Here is a 22,915-nt window from a genome sequence, read left to right on the forward strand (position 1 = left end):
TACATATCCAAAGTCAAGCCAGTGAGTTGGGTACAGGTGCTTAATAGAACGTAGATTCTGTGTACTGGGGCCAATGAATTAACTAGAGATGAATGAAGAGAATACCACTAGGGTTGCATATGTGGGCACTCATGCCAGCAAGCAGACCTCCATGGTCCTAATAACAGAGTTAATTCTCAGTAGCAGAGTTTTTCCAGTACAGAGTCGTTTTCTTGGTGGAAGTTTTTAACTTGGCATGTATCTTTTGAGCAGTCATTTTGTTTGCTTGAAGAAATGTGCATACATCACACCTTTGCTTGAACAAATGTGCATATGTCAACACCCACACCCTTGTGGGTATTATGCAAAAGTACCTGTGGGTATTTAGTTGGGTTTTTTTGCTTGAGATTCTAGAGTGGTGCTGATTGCCTTTTGATAAGTGGGGTTTTCTAATCAGCTAAGTGGGCCATATCTTTTCTAATATGATGCACTTTAGGATTCACCACACTGGTTCAGCAACAGGAAGAGAGATACACCTCTGTTTTGTCATTGAGTTTTGGAGCTAGTTATGAGGCTGGAAAGTTTCAGTGTGTGTGTACTCTACTGGCAAGATTTTTGCAGTTCACGGTGGGAGTTTTAGTCCACAAAGTAAACTGTAGGAATAAATACATTGGTGTAACTGTTAAAGTGGTACGACAATGGAACCAATTACCTAGAGAGGTGGTGGGCTCTCCAACACTGGAGGCATTCAAGAGGCAGCTGGACAGGCACCTGTTGGGTATGCTTTAATTTGGATTCCTGAATTGAGCAGGAGGTTAGACTCAATGGCCTTATAGGCCCCTTCCAACTCTGCAATTCTATGATTCTATGTGTCTCTGACTGATTTGGAGTTTTCTCACCTGATATTCACATCTGTATCCACTCTTTCTCTAGGGAGCTTAGGTTGGTGTACATGGATATGGATTATACCACTTTTACCTTGCAGCCTGTGATATAGGTTAGGAACCTGGAGAGTTACTGGCCCTAGTGAGTTTCACTGGTCAATTGGAGATTTTAACTTATCTCCCCAGCCAGAGTCTAGCACTCTAACCACTGCACCATGCTGATTTTCCATCAGAAACCATTTGCTTATCCCATTTTGTTTTTATTTGTACTAGCTGTGCTGAAAAGTTGGGTCTTCATAGTAGCCAAGTTTTGTTTTTTATATATTTTATTCCACACTTTCACCAAGAAGTTCAGGGTGGTGTATATAGCAGTGGTTTCTGATAGCCTGCCAAGGTTGATGCAGTCCTTTGCATATTGCTTGGGCTATTGGCAAAGAATCCAGTTGTGGCAACAGATATACACTATAGAGTTCCCTACTTAGGTAACAGTGTTCATGTTCTTGGCATACCTTAAACCTTGCTTTGATAGCGAGCAGATCAAATTAGGTCCTTTTCTTTTTGGCTTCTAAATATCTACAGACCAAGAAGAAAGCCAAAGGGGGCCAAGCTGATGGAGCACCAATCCTATCGGAGACTGCTCAAAAGTTACGACCTGTGAGAACAGCAAAGTCTGAGCTGGTAGGAAGAAGGGTTCAGTCATGCAGTTGGCTAGTCTGTAGTCTGGACTAGCAAAAGATTCTTTCCCTTACTCCTCTCTTAGCCTGTTTCAACCTGTTGGTGTTTGTAACAGATACAATTATTTCTGAGACCATTCTGCTGGCTATATAAATTGTTTACTGTAGAGCAGGGATGGGGAATCCTTTTCATTCCCTTCTGGATAACCTGAGGGTCACATGCTGCGGGTGGGCAGGGCCAGAGGTAAAAGTGGGCGGAACAACAAATGTACATTTTACCTTTCTAAAAGTTTCCACACACCCGTCTCTGTCCTCCATCCAGATAAGCAAGAGGAATTACCAGAGTTCATATTCCAAAATGAGTTGGAGGACAAATTCCACTGGCAAAAATACTTTGTGCAAAGCAAGACAATGAGGGACCATAGTCTGGGGAGAGTTCTGAGGGCCAGATAGACAGACCTATAGGGCTTCATTCAGCCCCCAGGCTTGAATTTCCCCACCCTTACTATAGAGGCTAAGAATGTATGCAAAATATTATGGAATCATTTCCATGGTCCATGGAAGTACCTGCCTTAATGACGCATCAATGTGTGACGCCCAGATCTTACTTGTGGCATCTGAAAACACACACCCCCAATTCCACTTTAGGAGTATCTAGGACCTCACCAGAAAGATACTTCATTTGATTCTTTCGTGAGACAATAATCTTGCTTGTGCACACCCCTAGTTTTGCTTTAGGCCATGTTAACACCTTATTCCCATTGGGAAAATCTCTGTAGACCGAGATGGCAGCCAGCAGTGAGAACACTGGGTCGCCTCCTCATCCTTATGCTGGAGAGAAAGATGGATCTTTATCCTCATCAAGGACTTCTGAGGACCGTTCTGCAGCCATACTAGCAAGAAAGGAAGAGATTGAAGAGGTAAGCATGAGCCTCTCCTACTGCATATCTGTATAGATCAGAGATCTCAAGCTCAATTATTGTGACGATGATACTGTTTTTGTTTTGTGTCTTACACAGAAGGCTTGTTGAAAGCCAAGAATAGGGGCACTTCTCTGCAGCCTTTACCAACCTGGTTTCCTCCAGATGCTTTGGACTACAATTTCCATCAGCATAGTCATGCTGCTTGGGGCTGATGGGAGTTGTAGTCCAAACCATCTGGAGAGAACGAGGTTGGCAAAAAGAGGCAGAGTAGTCGCATTTTGAAGGAAGTGGAGACCTTTGGGTCATGACCAATTTATTTTATGACCTTGCAAGTTGAATGTGTGGAAGCAGAATACTTATCCCTGACACCAAAAGTTGCCAAACCAACATTATTTTGTTGTTTGTTTTATTTATGAATCGCTTCCCATGAGGCATCCCGAAGTGATTTACAATATAACATATATAACAGAGTTACATATATAAAAACAATTGCATATATAAAAACATTTTTTAAATAATTATAAATATTAAAAGCATTTAAAATAATAGCACATACATAAAATCAATTCAAATCCAAGACAGATACCAACTGCAATAAAAGATTTTAGAAGGCTGATTGGAAAAAATGTTTTTGTTATCTAGATTTCTGTTATCTAATGAGCTGTTCTTCACTGAGCAAAAGTTTCTAGTTTAAACCACACCCTTTCCCCAAACATGATCATATCCCGTTTCCTTTGTCCTTTCCTTTTTTGTTCAGCCTGGAAACATCTCTTATTTCTTTCTCCCACTTTTACTCCATTTTCTGCTTTAAAAAGGGAATCTCAGGTCCATTGTGTTACTGTTCCCTGGACAATTCTTATGCCATTTGTCAGGAGGTAAATGGATAAAACAGGAATGAGGAACCTCAGGTGCAGGGGCCGAATGTGGCCCACTCAGGCCTCTCTGTCTGGCTTTCAGCAGGCCATACCCCTCACTGGTCCTGCTCCAGACAATCCTTGAGTGCTTTTGCCTGGTTGAAATGTGTCCTTAACTCTTGATGATGCCTTTTGCTTGCCTGGATGGAGGATGGAAAGTTTGTGTGTATGTAAGTGTGTAAACCTCTGAGTTTTGCATGGCTGCATTCCTCCAACCACTTTTGCCTATGGCCCCATCCTTTACAGACATGTGGCTCCCAGTAGATTGTCCATAAATGAACATGGCTCTCAGGCTGGAAAAAGGTTCCACAACCCTGAATATGTTTGCAAAGTGTGTATTTACTGCTTTAGTTCACCTCAGATAAATTATCTCGACTGACTTTTGTTTAAGGTGAAACAAAGCAGCCAATATTGTTGCTTTGACACGTTCTGAATTTCATGTCTTTTTTATTGAATGATACATTCAGAAAAAAAACAATAAAAATGTATTTGTTTTAACAAATAGCAAATGCACACTTTACAAACAATATTACTTGGTTGTCATACAAAGGGGAAGAATATAAGAAACTGATGGAGCCAGACCATTAGTCCATCTAGCTCAGTATATCTACACTGACTGGCAGCAGTTCTGCAAGGTTTCATGCAGGGGACATTCTCAGACTGACATGGAGATGCCAGGGATTGAACCCAGGACTTTCTGTATGCAAAGCAGATGCTCTGCCACTGAACTATGGCCCTTTCCCCAATGCAATTAAATAACTCCCCAGAAAAATTAGTGAACATTTGAAATTATTTTCTTATAATCTGAATTTAGCTATGCCATGACTCTGGGCTGAATTTGACCAGGGCTTAGCCCTTGAGTCTACCTGCCTATTCCAGGATTGGATCTGTCTGCATTCCTTTCATCCACCATCAAGTAATCATAGCCCAATTCCATACAGCTGAGACTAGAGGCAAAAACCTCCAGATCAGGGAGTTTAACTTGTATGCATACTTTGAATCCCAGATCTTTTCATTTCATAAATTAGCCACTGTGAGTTGTCGTCCTTTACAGCAGGAGTGGACAACCTGAGGGCCACATGTGGCCTTTGGCCTAATTTCAAAAGGGGAAGAGGCGTAGCTCAGTGGTAGAGCATCTGCTTTTCTTGCAGAAGGGCCCTGGTTAAATCCCCAGCATCTCTGGGTAGGGCTGGGAGAGATTCCTTACTAAAATCCGGCAGAGATATTGCCAGCCAGTATATACATTACTGAGCTGGATGGACCAATGGTCTGAAGCAGTTTCCTATGTTCCATTCATGTAGGGCGTGAGGGGGAAAGTAGGTGGCAGACAGGGAAGGCGACAAGAAGAACTGAGAGTCTGGACCCCTTCTGCACAATTGCAGTATCTTTTGAACTGTTACAAATAAGCAGAAAGGCCGGATGAAAGACATAGAGGCCAACAAGATAGAGACAGTGAGGCTACCCTTGAAAGATAAGAAGGGTAGCTGAGGAAGTAAGATTGTTTGTTGCTTTATGGCTGTTTGGGGAAAGCATAAGAGAACTGTTTGAACTTCATCTGTGTCATGAAACATTAGCCCAGTAAATTTAAATGGTGAAAAACTAAATATTTTGTGCTGGATTCAGTAAACCCACATTTTCCCCCATTAAAAACAAATTCTAAATTGAGACTATAGTCATTTGCTCCAGTGAGCATATGGATGATAATGAAAAAGCCAAAATCACACCAATAAGGGTGAGTCTGCTATTGCTAAGGATAGAGCATAAGTGGAGCCATTTTACATTGATGCAGCCCCTGCATAGCACAAGAATAATACTTCTCACATTTGGTTTGCAGGAATTATTAATGCTGTATATATTATTTGTACTTGCCTGTAGTGATACATGTAGTGCCATCCTATTGCTTTTTATTTTTTTAAAAGCAAGAATAGTGCAGAAATCGTACACAGTTACAATATGAACATGCCAGTAGGAACAAGAACTGGGGAACTCTGGAGGCATATTCTTAGCCCATTTGGGATCCTGAGACAGAATATTCCGCTGAGCTTTTCCTTTTCCCTTCAGCGTCACCGTCAGGCTTGGAAAAATGGTTTGTAGATGGTCAGGGAGACAGAACTAGAAAGAACATTTGGAATAGAAGAGTGCTTGGTAGCGATATTGGACCGATTTAGATACGGGATTTTGGAGAGGTCTCTGCTGTGTATGCTATTGATCTGAAATGACAAGCATTCTTATTTGCTTTTCACACTTGTTAGAACAGACTAGAATCCCCACTTCACCCATAACCATTTATTGAGGTGATGTAACAAATCCACCTTCACCATTGCCCTGATTGTGTGACTGGGTTATTGATGATCCTAAGTGTGTGCAGTGTGACTAACTTTGATAGCTATGGCAATGGGAAACTCTTTGCTACTTCAGCCTTAAAGCTGTTGCTGAAGTATGATGGCGTTATGTGCCACTTACCAGTTTTCTTTTATGTTTCACCTTCAAATTTATTTGTGCTTTTTGCATACTCTGACCATTACAATGGCCAGTGACTACAGCTATTTCGTAGGGTAGGGGTGGCTAATCTTTTTCAGATGGAGGGCCATGTTATCCAGGGCTTCATGTCAAAGTGGGTGTTACCAAAGTGTAAAAGGGGGCTTGAAAAAAAAACTAATGGGAGTGTTTGGAGGATTACAAAAAAACCTTTTGGCATCACATAAACTGTGTGTGTGTGTGCATGAGAGAGACTTGCTAGGGACTGCCACCCATGTGCTTCACACACCAACTGCACTACCTAATCCTAGGAACGGCAACCTCAGCTACCCCCCACTCCCTTGCCAAACCTCCCAGTGCCCCCAGGCATTGATGCATGGCCACCACCTCACTCACCACCAGCCCACCTTATGTGCGCTCATGCTCTGCAGTTGGTTGCTTTGGTGGCTGCCTGACTGCCTTGCCCCTGCTTGGATGGATAGGATAAGAGGAGAAGCATGGGAAAGAGGAAGGCAGCCAGAACCAGTGGGTAGCTGGCCTGATAATCTGCTGCTGTAGCTGACAACCCTGAGGCTGGCCACTTCCAGCCACCTTTCTCCTTCCTGTGCTGCTTCTCCTGCTGGACCATCACCTCAGTGTAATTGCCTGGGCTGCAGCAACCACACTGCAGTTTACAGCACCACCTGTTTGTGGCAAAGCAAACTGCAGCATGGTGGCTTTTATGTGTAGAGATACTGTATAATTAAAATTAATTTTTTAAAAGTTGCTAAATAGGGGAGCTTGGAGAACCACAAAATATAAAAATTTGGCATCATACTGTCACCATGGGGGACCTATGGGAGCGGTCAGCAAAAAAACACCAATTTTGGCAGCATGACATCACAGCAGGGGATCCATAGGATCAGCAATAATTTTTTGAAATAGCAATTTGGGAGGAGTCAGTTTCACCCTTCCTGATGTGGAGATGTGGTGTTCAGAATTGCATCCTCAGTGGTTGCTCACACAGTGGCTCTCTTGCCTGACAGACCCCTCTGTCCTTTCCTGCAGGCCTATCAGCGGGTACTCCTTAACTTTGCAGCAGTGGCCACAATGCTGTTGAAAACAAAGCCCTGCATGGAGGAGGCAATGGAAGCAGCACTGCGGACCAACTTGAGGCGAATTGGGAACTACTACGAATGCATGCTGAAGAACTTCATTGACAGTTATGACTTAGCGGATGCCAGCTGAGAAGGCAAATAGGGCGATCTGTCTGGTGTAACTATGGCCTGTTGCACAAGAGTCAGTGGGATATGAAGTGGCATACATTTTGGATTTGGTAGCAAAAGAGTAGCACTGGAGGAAGCTTCTTGGCAGCAGAGATGAGAAATATGAGTTTAGGCTGCAGCAGCAATAGGCTGCAGAGGCAAGGGTAGGCAGGCTTGCAAGTATTGTTGCTGTAGTACTGAATAAAAGGATAAGAAAGATGCTTGGGATGGGGGAGAATAAAGGTACATCCTTGTAAGGAAATTATTTTTCAGAAGTGTAGATTATTTTGAGAAGTGTTGATGCAGCCTATGGGCTTCTGAAGGGGTCAGAAACTCAGTGCAGGAGTAGGTAGGTTAGGGTAGGGGTGGTAAGCTAGTTTTGCCATACTATCCTGGTAGGATTACCTGTTAGAAATGTTTGTCCTTTCATCTTGCAACAAGCCTTCCAATGGTTAATTCTGCATTTTTTAGCATTCTTTTGAATTCTGGCTGTCCTGCAATTACAGGCAGAGAGAAAGTGGAGGATTCCTGTCTGATGCAGGTTCTGTAGCCCCCCTACCTAATAAGCCATCCTGAAACTCTTAACATTCATTTACTGAATTTTTAAAATTCTTTTGCAAATAATAAAATGGAGGCAACGAATCTCTTGGAGCTGCCTTTATTGATTAGTGTGCTTTCCCTGAACTATCATTGTTCAGTCAACTATAAAATTGTGTGACATTCTTTTAGCATTCTGCAGGTCCAGCACCAGCGGCCAGCCAGGTCGGGCACTGGCTAAGAGGTCCCTGCGATGCAGAAAGGCCCCTCCTTAAGCTAGGAGAAGGGAGCTTCTGCTCCGTGGTCTGCAGTGAATTGCACCCAGCAAGCTGATGCAGATCATGGAGTGGGAGCTCCACCCTCCCCAGCAACACCCCCTGATGCAGACAGCACAGGCTTAAATAGGCCCACACACTCCACCTACCTCCCGAGTTGGGCAACATGCCTGCCATCACCCAAGATGGCAGTGGGGGTGACCCTAAGGTGTTGACTCCTGTGCTGCTATCTTGGGTGATGACAGGCATATACAGGAACGCAGGAGTTTGGGTGGGCCCATTTAAGCCTGTGCCACCTGTGTCAAGAGGGGATGTCGGCGAGCATGACGACCAAGGGCTGAGGCAGTCTGGTGTCAAGGGCCCAGTCACGCCTGGTGCCAGTCCTGGCATTCTGCTTATGGTTGCCAAGTCAAGCATTCAAATGAGATTAAGGCAGGGTTAATCTATTTACTTTTACCTCTAACCTGTTGAATATGCAAACGTTGGGTGGGTGAGCTGGAAAGGAGCAACATGTATGCAGAACATGGATAAAGGGGTACAGCCTTGTTTCATAAATTCTGTGCTACAATGTGTGCTGTACAATGAACTTAAGCAGCCATGCTGTAGTCTAGTAACTGAAGTGTCCTGCCTGCAGGGCTCTGCTGAATTACACTATTTTGCATGTTTCTTCCATGTGTAACTAGGGATGAATGAAAGAGTCTTGATCCACTCTATGTCCCTTACACAAGAGTAGATTGGCAGGGCTGTCCTCTCCCAAATCCATGCAGATTTTTTTAAGGGAAAATCCTCAGAAATGCTTTCAAAGCATTTAAATTGCTTTAAAAGTACTGACAAGATGGTCTGTGAGGACTTCTCTGGTATGTTGCCCCCCAACCTTGCTTTTAGATGGTTTCTAGCTGCTTGGAGAAGCTAGGAAAGCATATGTTGAAAACCTTTGAATAAAACACCCCAGAAGTGGTGAAGATAGCCATCTTTTTCTCTGTACAATTATCTAGGAAAGGGAGGTACATCATAATGCAACTCTGCTTCCAGAGGCTTTTTACTTAAAAGTTTTGAACAAGGGCTGTAAGCACCATGCTTTCCTAGGTGCAGTAAACAGCTAGAAATGGACTACAACCAAGAAAAAAGAACCAGGGAAATATTTGCAGCACCTTGTTTAAAAAATAAGTTGGGAAAAACCCTGCTTGGAAAGGCTCGAGGCACGTAATCTCATCCTGATGTCTATCTTTCAATGCAGCATGGTCTGTTGTGTGTGTATCAGGGAGGTTTGCTCCAAATTGTGGAGTGAACTACAACTTTTCCCCAGCCCTATGCATAATGGTACGGTATGTCAGTGGCTGTTCATGTGTAGGCTTCACCTTGCAGGCATCCATTCTCACTGCACAGACATCTTGGGTGACAGGGCCAGGCCGTATGGTGCCACTACATTGTAAACATGTTCAGAAAACACAAAAAGGGCAACTTGCTCTAACTTAATAACTATGTTCCTTTAAGGTGGAATTGCAGATTACGCTAGCTCTATTCAGCTATTCTTAGTCACACATCAAAACAAAGTATCAGTGGAACTATATAAGTTACTCCCACCCCAACATTGCATACCATACTCCCCATCATGTTGATGCAGACATTTGCAAAGGGGGAGCTTTTAGAAATGTCCATGTTGGGAGGGATGGGGCAAGTTGGTACAAACCTTGCAGCCAAATCCTATGGCATTTCTACTCTGAACTGCTTTTGTCAGGATCTCAGTTTTGTTGTTAGACAGCAGTTAGTTGCTGTACAAATGCTGGAAGGGCCTTTGTGCTTGTCCTTTCGCACAAAATTGTTAGTATTTGTTGGGAAAAGGCTGTCTGATAACATTTTATCAAGAGGGGGACAGTGTTTGGAAACCAGACACAACTTTTAAGATCAGTCTAGTAATTAAAATCTATGTGCACAGAGTGATAGATACAATTCATCCAGATTTTAAGGATCATGAATCTGGAATTGTCAGGATTATAATGGTCTCCACTATCCATATGACAATGGAACCAATTACCTAGAGAGGTAGTGGGCTCTCTGACACTGGAGACATTCAAGAGACAGCTGGACAGCCATCTGTTGGGAATGCTTTGATTTGGATTCCTGCATTGAGCAGGGGGTTGGACTTGATGGCCTTATAGGCCCCTTCCAACTCTACTATTCTATGATTCTATGATCTCCCGATAGCCTTCAGTATCACTAGCCACCAAAATATTATCACAGCTGCCAGTAGGGAGCAGCAGAGAACATCCAGTCACACAAGCAAACTGTAGTACCTAAAAAACCAAACCACAGTATTCACAGTACCAGCCAAGGTGGATTCCAAAGCTACTTTAAAAAGCCTCTGTTTCATCTCTGCTTTCTGCACTTCATAGGAAAAATGTCTGCAGAGCATCAACAGAACCTTTGGCCTTTGGAAAAGAATGGGCATGTTCACATGCACCCCTCCTCGTTAGTGGGAGAAGCAAGTACACACACACCTAAAAGCCTTTCCCTCTCCAGCTTTTTCTACCTGTTTCTAAAAATCATTATGAAAAGGGGGCACTGGAGAATGTGAGTGTGGTAGAGTGGACAACAGCCAAGTCGAAAGGCTTAGTTACACATTCAAAAGAGAAAGGGGGGGGAGCTGCAGGCCACTGAGGAGAATGCCAGTTCCAAAGACTCTGAAAACACGTGACCAAACTCTATATCTATGAAAACCTTGTTTCTCACTCAACTCTGCTATACCAAATTCTTCCTGAGTTAACCAGCCTAGACTTGCTTAGCTTTCTGCTTTGCACGTGTAGGGAGAAGGTTTTTCATTCTTTTACTTACGCATGCGCGAGCACACACACACAGAGCTTGTGACACTACTCCCTCCTATTCTTTTCAGGATATGCTCTCTCTAGGATATACTGCAGTGTTTGCTGCTTGCCCGTGCTCTGGCTGCCCACCCTATTCCTTTGGCAAGTGTCTCCTGCTCCATATCAGGGAGAGCAATGTGTCTGACCCCAGGCTTTGGGATGGGCTTTCCAAAGAAGAAGCCTTCTGGCTCAGAGTCAGACTCTGAAGAAGATGAGCAAGTAGGGCACCAAGTGTCAGCTTGTTCCACCACAGCTTCCTGCTCACCCATGCTGTCTTTGTGCGGTCTCTGTGAGAAGTCCCTGATCAACACTGACACATGTGACGCTACAGAGATACTGCTTCTAAAGTGATCACCTCCAGCTTGTTGCTGAGGTGTTAGTGTGAGAGTGGACCCTAGGATTACGTTCTTAAAACTGACAGTACTCTGAGCTAATTCTAGCCTAGAGGGGCTTGAGTTTCCCCCCTCCACTTGAGGAGAATCAGCCAGTAGTTCAAGTTCATCAGGCTGTTGAGAGATTGTTCTGTTTCTGAGAATAGCGCCTGCTTCTTCCTGGCTCATGAACTCAGGACACAATGATGAACTGCCAGATGTCTGAAGCGTTTCCACTGCCAGAAAAATAAAAAAGCATACGTATAAGACAGTATAGTGATAACCCTGAACTCCCAAACCTGACTACTGAATGAAGTCTATAAGGGGAAGCTATGTGGCCCCTCCACCTGTTGTTAGGCTCCAGCCAGCACAACCAAATAGGGATGAAGGGAGTTGTAGCCTAGCAACACCTAGAGGGCCACAGGTTCCCCATATCTGTTGCAGACAATATTAACATCAGAACACACATGCAGAAGCCTGAACATCAGAATGGGGCACATGCTGAGCCCCCTGGCCTCCTTGCTGTTCCTACTTGTTCACTTATTCTTGTAATTATACAAGCAGTGACAAGAGCAGGGAGAAGGAGCAAACAGCCTGGTTTGCCTTGCCCTCTGCGTCTGTGCAATGGTGTGGCATTTGCCCAAGGGACCCCCAAAATCTGGAATCAACCCTGCATCAGGCATATGATAAGGTAGGACTGGGGAACCTTTGACTGGGTTTGGATGAAAGGTGCCTGTATCATCCCTGCTGCTGAAGGTTGATCACCAAAGACTTCTTACCATCTGCATCAGGTCTTGCAGCTGGAGAAAAATAGCCTGGGCTGCTGTTTCTAGTTCTGGAGATAGGTGTTGAGTTAGGGGATGGAACAGAGATGAAAGCAGAGTCTGAGGAATCTGAGCCAGTGGAAGACAAGACCGATTCCTTCTCCAAGCTGCAGGCCTCAGAGCAGAAGAGGAGCCCTTTGCAAGTGGTGACCAGCTGGCCTTGCAGTGCTTTTTGGCAAAGACTACAGCAGAAGCAGGTGCCTTTGGCATGCCAGTGTTGACCTTGGAGGGTGGTTTGCTCACTGTCAACACCTGTGAGAGCAGAACAAAGAACCCTAATTTCACACTAGACAATGTTAATGTAGAACTTTATTTGCACTTATTGCTGAAGGGTCCTGGCCCCCAGTTAAGAAGGGGATCTACTCAGGTATGTTTCACACCTCTAAGAAGAGGATGAAAGAAAAGGCTTTCAGACTGTCAGGACAGAAAGGTGATGGTGATTATGATGATAGAGGCTGAAGATTAATTTGGTAACTTCATCCAGTCACCTAATAATTTAATACACAGACACTCTCCCTACATCATACAAGCTAAGCTTATATGATCAATCTGCTCGATAAAGCCCCACAAAGTGAGCTAAGTTGCAATGCCAGTGGTGCTAAAACATCAAACTAATGTTTCTTCATCTTCTACCAGTTAGCCTCTTTAGTTTAGGGGAAAAATGTGAACTGGGTTTGCATGGGGAAAATGACAGACATTAATAGATATCTAGGTTACCACATGCTTGAGACAAACAAGAGATAGTTATTTCCACCATGCTCTGTTTGCAACCTTCCTAGCAGCATCTAGCCTGTATTAGAAACAAAGTACTGGCCTAGGAGGGTGTTTCATTTTACTCAGCAAGGCACTCACATTTTTATGTTGCAACTAGGCCATTAAGATGTCTGTTTGTTTGTGGGTTACAAAATACCATAATTAAAACAATTACAAATTACATTAAAACCAGAAAACAGCAATGCAGGAAGAGGGAAGACGATCACTCAGCCAAAGGCCTGGGTAAAAGAGATGCGTATTGACCAATCATTGAAAAGCATGCAATAGTGGTCCACTTCACTGCATTGTTGCTGATAGTTAAGGATGGGCAATTAAATTGCGTTGTTGTTGATGGTAGCGTTGATTATGATAAACTGCTCCCAAGTGAGACCAGAACAATGCTATGCTCCCTGCAGCTAAGTCACCTCTAGCCTCAAGTGCAGCAGCCTGTAGACACAGTGCTTTCAATACATTTTTACAAGTAAATAGGGCTCTAACTCAAATGATAGAGAATAAGCTTTACATGCAAAAGGTCCAAAGTTCAATATCAAGATAGGGCTGCAAAAGACCCTTGCCTGAAATCCTGGAGAACTGCTACAAGTTAGCAAAGACAGTGCTGAGCTAGATGGACAATGATCTAACTTGGTATAAAGAACGCTCCTATGTTGCTGTGTAAGACCACCTACCAATAATCTCTCCACAAGCTTGACAGACATCTGCATAAAGATTCTCAAAGCAGGCACAGCAGCATGGCTGGCCACCCTTCATGACATAGCGCTGTGCTCCCAAAGGCAAGTCACACTCAAGGCAGCAGAAGTGTTCTTGATGCCAGCACATGCCTTCTGCCTCCATACACTCTGGCGTGAAGATCAGCTGAAGAGACAGATGGAATGAAAGCCTATGTTGCCACATGCCAGATATCGAGCGTGCAGTGTTCTTTGAACTAAGAGATGCTTTCTGGCTCCTAATTTATGGTTACAAATTCACAGAATCCTTTGCTGCACTGGTGTAGTTCTAGGCATACAGCTTTCTGCTTCAAAGCATTAACATATTCAGCAAAATCAACAGCTTCCTCATTTTACCTAACGTCAGTCTGTACGTATTCTGTCCTAAAAGAAAAAGATATTTTTTCCAACCTGAACAAATTATGGAAACATTTTTAAAAAGTTTATAAATTGTTTTATTTTGCTTTTCTCATTTATGACAAGGGTCAAGGAAGTGTGCCATAATGTTTATTGTCTGGCTATTTGAAATCTTCTTGAGACCCTCCAAGGCTTTGAAGATTTCATCAACTCCAGCCTATACATTGTTAAACTTATCTATGCAGCTACAAACATTCAAAAACTGCCTTCATAAAAAATAGAACAGATTTTCAAACTTGGGTATTATTGTTGTGAAAATGCAGGATACATATCATTAATCTCAAGCCAGGTGTATACGAAGATACGCTTAGCTGCTGAAGGAGGCTTTTTCCTTTTAGCAAGTCAAGCCACAGTGAACTTGCTGTAACACACCACCATAGTGCTGTTTGTATTAAATTTGGGAGCGTTCCTCCTCACTATTTGGATTCCTCCATGGGACAGTAAAAGAGCATGCATGATGGGAGGATGAAATTTCCTTTCCCAATGGAGCTTCTGTCTTCCCACAAACTTCATTTCCTTACTTGCAATACAGTATCATTTGAATCGATCCTTCCCACTTTGGTCTTTTGGAGACAGCAAGTACCACCTCATTGTGGATCAGTGGATATTATAGATTACCTAGGAAGATTTCTATTTTTTATTGGGAGTCATCACCAGACTGAGGGTGGTAGATTAAGGCCATCAGTGGTTTGATGTAGCAATTTGGAGATAACTACTCAATTAGTGGCACACTCTATGTCATTACAAGAGCAAAAGTAACACTGTCACGTAAGTGGTTTTAAATGCTATACCTACTTGATCACATGAAGCACAGCGTGGGTGGAAGAATTCTGCATGGTGTCGACCACAATAGATCTTCCTATCCCGAATGAAGTAGATGAGATCTACGAGGGGATGGTGGCAGGTGTGACATACAAAACAGGCAGGATGCCAGTAACACTGATCTCCCAGCTTAGGTGCAAATACACTCTGTTCACCTCTTATCATCCTCTTATCACACTGTAAATCAAACAGACACAATCTCTTTATCTAAGGTGTATAGTAATTCTGTTCTTTGTACAGTACCAAATGAGATCATCTTGTGATCACGGCTGTGTGTACTAGATGTAAAAATGTATTGTGCCCAGGCAATCCAAATTCAGTATGAAAATATAAATTCTGCAACCTGAACAAATGATACAAACAACACAAGTTTACACAATTTTTCTTGTGCATAATTTTGCAATATTTGTTGTTTGGGAAAATTTATTCTGGCATGTTTAAAATGTTTTTATACTACTCTTCATACAAATCTCAAGGCAGTTAGAACAGTATGGTTTTTCTAGTCGTGGGAGGCCATGACATCAAAGCTTCCCCTCTTAACCTAACAGTCTTATTCAGTTACCTCTCTAGCTTCCGAGATTTCAGCAGGCATTGCCCACAGAGCTTCCCAGAAAAAAGAGTTAGACACTTTATTTGCTTTCCAAGTGAAAGCTAAGAATCTCATGAAACTGAATTATGTGCCCATTACCACTTTCTATTTCCTGCCTGGAACTTCGGCAGGCTTGTCAGGTTGTGATCTTCATAGACATTTGATGCACTCTTATTAGCCTTTCAAAGGAGAAAAATCAACTTTTTCATTTAAACTTTTATGGAAAAGTTGATTTAAAATATTTCTATCACCTATTTCTGTCTGACATTAAGCCTCCAAAATGGCTGGCATGAGTGAAAATTAATACATAATAAACGTAAAAATATTTTGAAAATATTTGGTGACTTATAAAGGCTTGGGGTGGTGGGACGAAAATATATTCACTCCTTGGGCCTTAGTTGTTGTTAATTTTATATCACAGTGTGTGCGTTTATTAATCTTGTCAAAAGTCAGTGTTCTCATGCTGAGCCAGGAAAAGTAAAGCTAGGTCTTAGACATCGCACAATCATGAGAACAGTAGTGCCCAGTTTTAAGATAAGGATGGCTCACCATTTTACAAAAGCACCCATGAGCTGTGGGAGGCACCAGGCAAGTGACTCCTTGTCCCAGTGATTCCTGCCGTCGCCATGTAGCAAACGTCCGTAGGTGCTCCCTCTCCTCTTCTCCAATGGATGGGCAATATCTCTCCTGGAATAAAATCAGAGCATTGTGTCAAGACCCAAAGGGGCATTCAGATAAATATATTCACTTCAGATACATGCAAGAGGCAGCAACAGTTACTGTCAAATAATTTGCAATTAATTTTAGAAGAGCTGGACAATGAACAGATACTACGTTATAAATACATTGTCCCTATAACATGTTAACTATCATAGTAAATCCTGAATTTACGTACAACAGAGAAGTCCTCTTTTTCTGTCACCCAATTCTAAACTCATGCCATTCTGTGCAAGCCCCACTGTGCTCAATGAGACTGACTCTCAAGTAAGTGTGTTGAATAGGACTGCAACCTAATTGTCTTTCTTTAATGGCTAAGAACATCCATCACATGCATCTCCACACAAAGAATGAGAGCATTACACCAGCACTAGGTGGCATCAGTCTCCCAGTCTCCTGTGGTGGTTTGTATTTTTTGGGAGAGACAACACTCCTGTCCAGTTTCCTCACTGCTGTGTCCTGTAAGCCTTCCATTACAGTAGCTATAGGAAGTTTGGTCTTAGTGGTCCTGGTTTAAGTCACCATAGCTACAAACCTACCGAGGCAACAGAGAATTTGTGATGGAAGAAAGTATATGTGTACTACCCACTGGAATCAGGAGGTGCAGACACAAGTACACCAAGTATCTACCTTTCTGAATGCTAAAACACTGCAAGCAAACAAGAGGGGCTAAATTATTTGCTCACTTTATTTCCTGTTCCTTCTTCCCTGTTGCATCCTCTAGCTACCGCTTTCCATTAGAGGCAGGATATGAAGGTAGAAGAACTGGGCCACACCAACTTTACACTCTTACCTTCACTTATAATAGCCATACAGCTGTATCATGTGAGCTTCTCTTGCAGTAGTTCTGTAGAATTACCATGGAGCTTTGTGGTTAGATTTTAAACAGAATTACAGGGTGGCTCAAAGAGTATAAATAATAGCACAAATCTGGCCCAGACCACTTGAGAGCCACTGGCCCTGTTAACATTTATTTGTGCATAAAAGGAGTACCAACTATATGCGGTCTGGAAAAGAGAGTTTTAGCAGACTTTTTCCAACCAAGGAAAGGCAGCCTAGTGAAGACTAGATGGGAAGTTCATGAATCTTACATCGCAGTCTTGTGGGGGCAGCTGTTGGAGTAGAGTTTTGATGCGGAGCTGGTTCTGAATGGCAGCAGGGACAGCATCAGATGATGAGTGGCAGCCAAAGTTTGGTGACACCTGCAAAAGCGAACAAGACTAACAAGCAGAGCTGGAGCTGTGTTTTCCCTAAGAGTTTGGGGAACAATGGCTGCCTGCACTGCGGTCTTTCCTCCCCCCCCCCCCGGCTAAGTTGGCTGAAGATCTGAGATGTTTCCCGTAGGAAAGGGTGAAGCCCAGCGGAACTGGGTCTCTTGCTGAAGGACTAATGAAATGGAACTGGCAGAACAAGGAGAGGAGAGATGGCTTAGTATTCATCTGGATTAGCATGCATTTATAGCACAGAAACCTAAAAAAGGGGGCTCCATTTCTCAAAAGCTAACCTTGCTCTGCTACATTTGTACTTGGGTAAACCATGATACATACAGCCAAATTTGCTCTGCCATTTCTGACTGCCTTAATTTCAACTCCTTCTCTGGAATCAGAACGTGGAAAAGGGTAGGAGCATGCCATAGCACTGTTTGCAGAGGCGCTGAAGGAACAGATCTGTGGGTTCCAGAATTACTATTTCTGGATGGGATTCAATTGCATACTAGCAAATTCAGATTGCGCAATTATAGTTGTTTGGGAGGTCTTGTGCACCAAACCCACTTCCCCCCAAAATTGGACTTTTTGCAAAAAGGAAAGTGACAGGAAAATGCTTTGGTGCAACATCATCTAACCTCCCCACAAACAGATGAGAACAAATACTCATTAAATAGCAGATGTTGTCCTACCTACCTGCAAATAAATCAAAATTAACGTTCAACAAACATTGTCTGGAAGCGTCCTGGGTGTTTTTGGTTTCTAGGCCCAGAGATCAGTAAAAGCACTAACAGTAGCCTTGCAGTTGTCAGCAGTTACAGGTGACAAAACGGGAAAAGGCAAACTTCCACAAAATAATGATGCCATGACATTTCCAGGAAAAGCTCTCACAACATTTTAGACAACATAAATAGAAAGAAACATAAAATGGAGAGGATGTGACTTGCTGCCTTACCTCTGCTGGGAGAATTTCTGTTATTGGTCCTCCAGAATAATCTTCCAGGGCGCAGCCAGAATCACTGTCTGAAAACGAAGCAGGTAGTAGGGTGGCTAATAGTCCACTGCATGGAGCCTTCTCTCTCTGGGACCAAGTTGGGCTTGGATGGGACATCCGCAGAAAGAAAGTGCTGGAAAAGAAGGGCCTGTATGAAGAAAATGATCCCCACTTGAATGGGACTTGTATAGAACAGTATTTATTTATTTGATTTACTGTATATCCCGCCCTTCCTCCCAGTAGGAGCCCGGGGTGGCATGCCTCCATCATTCATTTGTTCAATAGGAAACATCACTTATAATTGTTTGACCATTAAAACCATTGTAGGATCATTTGTTGTACAGTAAGAGGTAAATAGATATGGACTGCCTTCAAGTCGATCCCGACTTATGGCGACCCTATGAATAGGTTTTTCATGGTAAGCAGTATTCAGAGGAGGTTTACCATTGCCTTCCTTTAAGACTGAGAGGCAGTGACTGGCCCAAGGTCACCCAGTGTGCTTCATGGCTGTGTGGGGATTCGAACCCTGCTCTTCCAGGTTGTAGTCCAGCACTTTAACCACTATACCACACTGGCTCTCGACAGTAAGAGGTAGAGGAATAATAAAAGCCCAGACAAAATATTGTTATATCCAGAAGAATACTGTGCTGCAGCTTTTCAATGACATGGGCTTTTATTTACAAAACCAGGATCCTCCCAAATCAAATTTTAGAGATTTGCTTCCATAACTAGCAAGGGGTGGAGTCAGGGTAGGGGCTACTGTCATTCTTGTATTATCTGATGGGCATGGTTGTGCTTTATATACTGTATGTAATCATCTTTTGATATAATCTTCTTTCACTTGCTTTTGTTTATATATACAGTAATATATATACACACACACACACATATATATATATAAAAATACATATCAGGGGTCCTGGCCAGCTTACCTGATGGCAGCAGAGAACAACAGCAGCTCTCTAGCCAGCACTGGTTGGCTAGGTGAGAGCTGTCATTTGAATTTCCCATAATGCTCTGGGGACTTGGTGGAAAATTAAAATGGCAGCTTTCAGACTTACAGTGCAGTCATAACTAGGGATAGGCAAATCTATCAATTTTAGTTTCTCTGTTTCTTATTTTTCCAATCTTAAGTTCAGTTCTCCACATCAGGCTGAGATTTTTTTTTAAGTCCTCAAGAAAAGTCTTCCGCATTTTAGTGCATTTACCCCTAATATATACATTTTATACAATTTTGCCTAATAGACGGTTGTTTACAAAGCACTTTCCTCTAATATAATGCATTTATATTACAGTAGGGCCCCACTCATATGACAGGTTAGGTTCCAGACCCCTGCCGAAAAGCAGATCAGCTGTTGTCCTCTTCTATTTCTATACAATAACTATTGTAATAGTTCTTTGTCCCTGCGTACTAGTAGCTGTACAGTAGGGCCCCACTCACATGACGGGTTACGTTCCGGACCCCTGCTGAAAAGCGAAAACTGCTGAAAAGCAGAACTCATTGAATAGAATGGCGCACGATGCCCGAAAACAGCGGAACAAGCGCAGTATGAGTGGAGCTTTAGTCTAATTACATCTAATTGAGACAGTTGCATTAGCAAAGTGCCGTAAAGCAAAGCACCGTAAAGCGGGGGCCTACTGTATTGTTCATTTAGGGTTCTGAATGTGTTTCTATCTCCTCTTGCTTTTGCTTTCATTCCCTCTTGAACCATTTTAAGAGTTTCTTCAGACATCCATTGAGGTCTTTCTCTCTTTTTAACTACAGGTATTGTCTTTTTGCATTCTTCCCTGATAATGTCTCTGACTTCACTCCATATAGTTTAAAGCCTCGAATCTGTTCCTTATTTGATCTTTATATTCTTCTGGGATGTTATTTAAACTGTATTTTGGCATTATGATTGTTTTGTTTTTCTTCTTTAGCTTTACTCTGATTTTCGATACGACCAGTTCACAATCTGTACCGCAGTCTGCTCTTGGTCTTGTTTTCACATAAAGTATGGAACTTCTCCATCTTCTGCTACCAATTATATCATCAATTTGATTCCTATATTGACGATTTGGTGATGTCCACGTATACAGTCTTCTTTTCGGTTGCTCAAAAAATGTGTTCACAAGAAACAAATTATTGGCTTCACAGAATTCAATAAGTCTTTCTCTTGCTTCATTTTGGTCTCCTAAGCCCCATTTCCCCACAATTCCTAGTTCTTCTCTGTCCCCTACTTTTCCATTCCAGTCCCCCATGATTATCAGCACATCTTGTTTGGTGTGTGACCAATTTCCTCCTATACTTCTGCATAAAATCTCTCCAGTTCCTCTTTTTCTGCATTTGCAGTTGGAGCATAGACTTGGATGATGGTTATGTTAATAGGTTTCCCATTAAATCTCAGTGATATCACTTGCTCAGACCTTGCGTTGTAGCTCCTAATTGCTTTTGCAACATCTCACTATTAAAGCAACCCCATTTCTTCTTAATTTCTCATTTCCTGCATAATGTTGTAGTTGTCTGACTGAAAATGTCCCATGCCCATCCATTTGAATTCACTCACGCCAAGTATTGTAATGTTGATACATTCCATTTCCTGCTTGACAATTTCTAACTTTCTCTGCTTCATGCTTCTCACATTCCATGTTCCTATTGTGTAAGTCATACAACTCTGGACTCTCCTTTCTTATCTGTGCACATCAGCCTCTGGGCTTCCTTTCGGCTTTGACCCAGCTGCGTCATTAGTCACAGTGCTACTCGTACTTGTCCTTTGTTCTTCCCCAGTAGCTCGGTGAGTGCCTTCTGACCAGGGGGTCTCATCTTTCAGCACTACCTCATGTTGCATTTTGGATACTCTGTTCATAGGGTTTCCGTGGTAAGAGGTATTCAGAGGTGGTTTACCACTGCCTTCCTCTGAGTTTGGATGCATCTTAGTCTGGTGTCTCAGCTTTGACCATTCCGCCTTGGGTGCTGCTGCTAGGAGTTTAGCCTCTTGGTGTCTAGACTCCTGATGGCATTGCTCTTAGCTTCTCCAACACTCTCAAAGCCCCTCACCATATTAAGGTGTACATCCTAAAGGGGGGTCAAAGTGTATACAGAACGTTTATTTGGGAAAAATAAAGGCAACAAACCACACACATTTTCAATAAAAGCATTGATCTAACTTAAGTAGTTACTGTATATCTTATCTCCTTAAGCAGTATCTTGAGTTTTACCTACTTAGGACTCTAAGATGGATGCTAAATACTTCTGAGAGTTTTCCTGAAGAACACATATTCAGAGAGAATGTAAGTCCCTACAATCTCTCAAGTCCCTACAGAGCATCTTCAGTCTTCAGGTAGTTCCAAGGAGAAAAAGCTGCTGAGAAGATACCTCACATATTTAAGGGAAGCTGAGACCAGTTAAAGCTGGTTTTTCCTTAGATGGAATGTAGTATGAACCAGCAGTGGCTTGTGAGGAGAGGGAGCAGAGGCAGTAGCTTCTTGTTGACAGTAGTTCTACTGTGCTCATTGAGATGGGGATGGAGAATGAGGTGGCTGCAAGTCTGAGGGAGCTCTGGGGTGGCAGTAGCTACCAGGAGGACACCACTGCCTTTGTGCTCACTCACTCCCCCAGCCACCACTGACGTGAACCAAACAGTGAAAGAAGTCTGTCTCTGATGCAATAAGTCTAAGTAACTATTCAGAAATTTAGTGAGAAGTTGGTTCCAACTTCTTAACTGTTCTGAACTTCCATTATAAAAGAACTAGCCAGTGACTAGTTGAGCTATTCTATTAGAGGGATTCAACTGGGAACATGGACTGGAAATAAAACTCAGGATATTGGCCTATATAGTACTTTGCAGGGGTTCTAAGGCGGGTGGCCAGGTGAAAAAGAAGACAGGGATCCTGAACCTTTAATAGTTGTATAGAAAGCGAATTTCAGCAGGTGTAGCTTGTCAGTTTCTCTCAGCAATTAAAACAAGTGTGGGAAACCTTTGTCCCTCCAGATGTTGATGGACTCCAGTTTCCATTATCCCTGGCTATTGGCCATGCTTGCTAGGGTTGATGGGAGTTGGAGTTCAGCTTGCTAGGGTTGATGGGAGTTGGAGTTCAGCAAAAGTGGGAGGGCCAAAAGTTTCCCACCCCTGTATTAAAAGGTGCCACAGCCTCTTTTTCATCTGCCACCTTAGTTCTGAATCAGACACTCTAGATGGCGCCATTGGTCTATTTATATTTTTTAACCCTGAGAAAGTTTGGGTCAAACCTTGATAACCCTATCACTCATAAAAAGTTAAACCCCACTCTTTATTTGATTTATATTCTGCCCTCCCTCCCAGGGAGCCCAGGGTGGCAACAAGGCATCTTGCATTGTAAGGCCTGCTACTTTAGGCAAGCCTTTGGAAATCTAGCTGTGGTTTTATTTTTGCTGCTTTCTAAGTCTTTGGTTTCAGTGCTGCTGATTTGCTGCAAGACTCCTCAGCAATTTGAGGCACGGTAACAATTTCATTCAACACATTTTTAATGTTCATGTAGTGACTGGTTGTGTTAATAGGCTTGGCATATGCCCAGATCGCCAGCACAATCCATTACCATTGTGTGCAAAATGTTATACAGTTACCAATAAGTATGCTGACATCTGGGTGTGTAGCAAACCTATCAACACTGTCACTGTGCTAATTCAGACTAGGCTGCCATAGTCAATCTTATTTAAAACAAGCATACTTAAAAAGGTTGCGTGAGTCAGAGAACTAACTCTGTTTCCCAA

General features: G+C 42.8%; 2 protein-coding genes across 8 annotated transcripts in view; one reads left to right on the forward strand and one right to left on the reverse strand.

The window, feature by feature from the left end:
- LOC133387467 (serine/arginine repetitive matrix protein 5-like) overlaps window positions 1-7,738 on the forward strand; it is a 71,217-nt gene extending 63,479 nt beyond the window's left edge. For 4 of the 6 annotated variants that reach the window (XM_061632270.1, XM_061632269.1, XM_061632268.1 and 1 more), the window contains 3 exons: window positions 1,443-1,541; window positions 2,317-2,457; window positions 6,900-7,738. In XM_061632270.1, coding sequence (XP_061488254.1) covers window positions 1,443-1,541; window positions 2,317-2,457; window positions 6,900-7,079 — 420 coding nt within the window. In that variant the 3' untranslated portion in view covers window positions 7,080-7,738. The remainder of the gene's footprint in view (window positions 1-1,442; window positions 1,542-2,316; window positions 2,458-6,899) is intronic. The other 2 variants (XM_061632271.1, XM_061632272.1) reach the window with 1 other exon arrangement.
- PRICKLE4 (prickle planar cell polarity protein 4) overlaps window positions 2,865-22,915 on the reverse strand; it is a 37,570-nt gene continuing 17,519 nt past the window's right edge. The window contains exons 2-8 of one of the 2 annotated variants that reach the window (XM_061632278.1): window positions 18,148-18,319; window positions 17,079-17,189; window positions 15,820-15,957; window positions 14,655-14,858; window positions 13,404-13,590; window positions 11,920-12,216; window positions 2,865-11,376 (exon numbers count right to left, since the gene is read on the reverse strand). In XM_061632278.1, coding sequence (XP_061488262.1) covers window positions 10,811-11,376; window positions 11,920-12,216; window positions 13,404-13,590; window positions 14,655-14,858; window positions 15,820-15,957; window positions 17,079-17,189; window positions 18,148-18,303 — 1,659 coding nt within the window. In that variant the 5' untranslated portion in view covers window positions 18,304-18,319 and the 3' untranslated portion in view covers window positions 2,865-10,810. Of the gene's footprint in view, window positions 11,377-11,919; window positions 12,217-13,403; window positions 13,591-14,654; window positions 14,859-15,819; window positions 15,958-17,078; window positions 17,190-18,147; window positions 18,335-22,915 lie in introns of both variants that reach the window. The other variant, XM_061632277.1, reaches the window with a different exon arrangement.

This window comes from Rhineura floridana, chromosome 6 (genome assembly GCF_030035675.1).
Source record: "Rhineura floridana isolate rRhiFlo1 chromosome 6, rRhiFlo1.hap2, whole genome shotgun sequence".
NCBI lineage: Eukaryota > Metazoa > Chordata > Lepidosauria > Squamata > Rhineuridae > Rhineura > Rhineura floridana.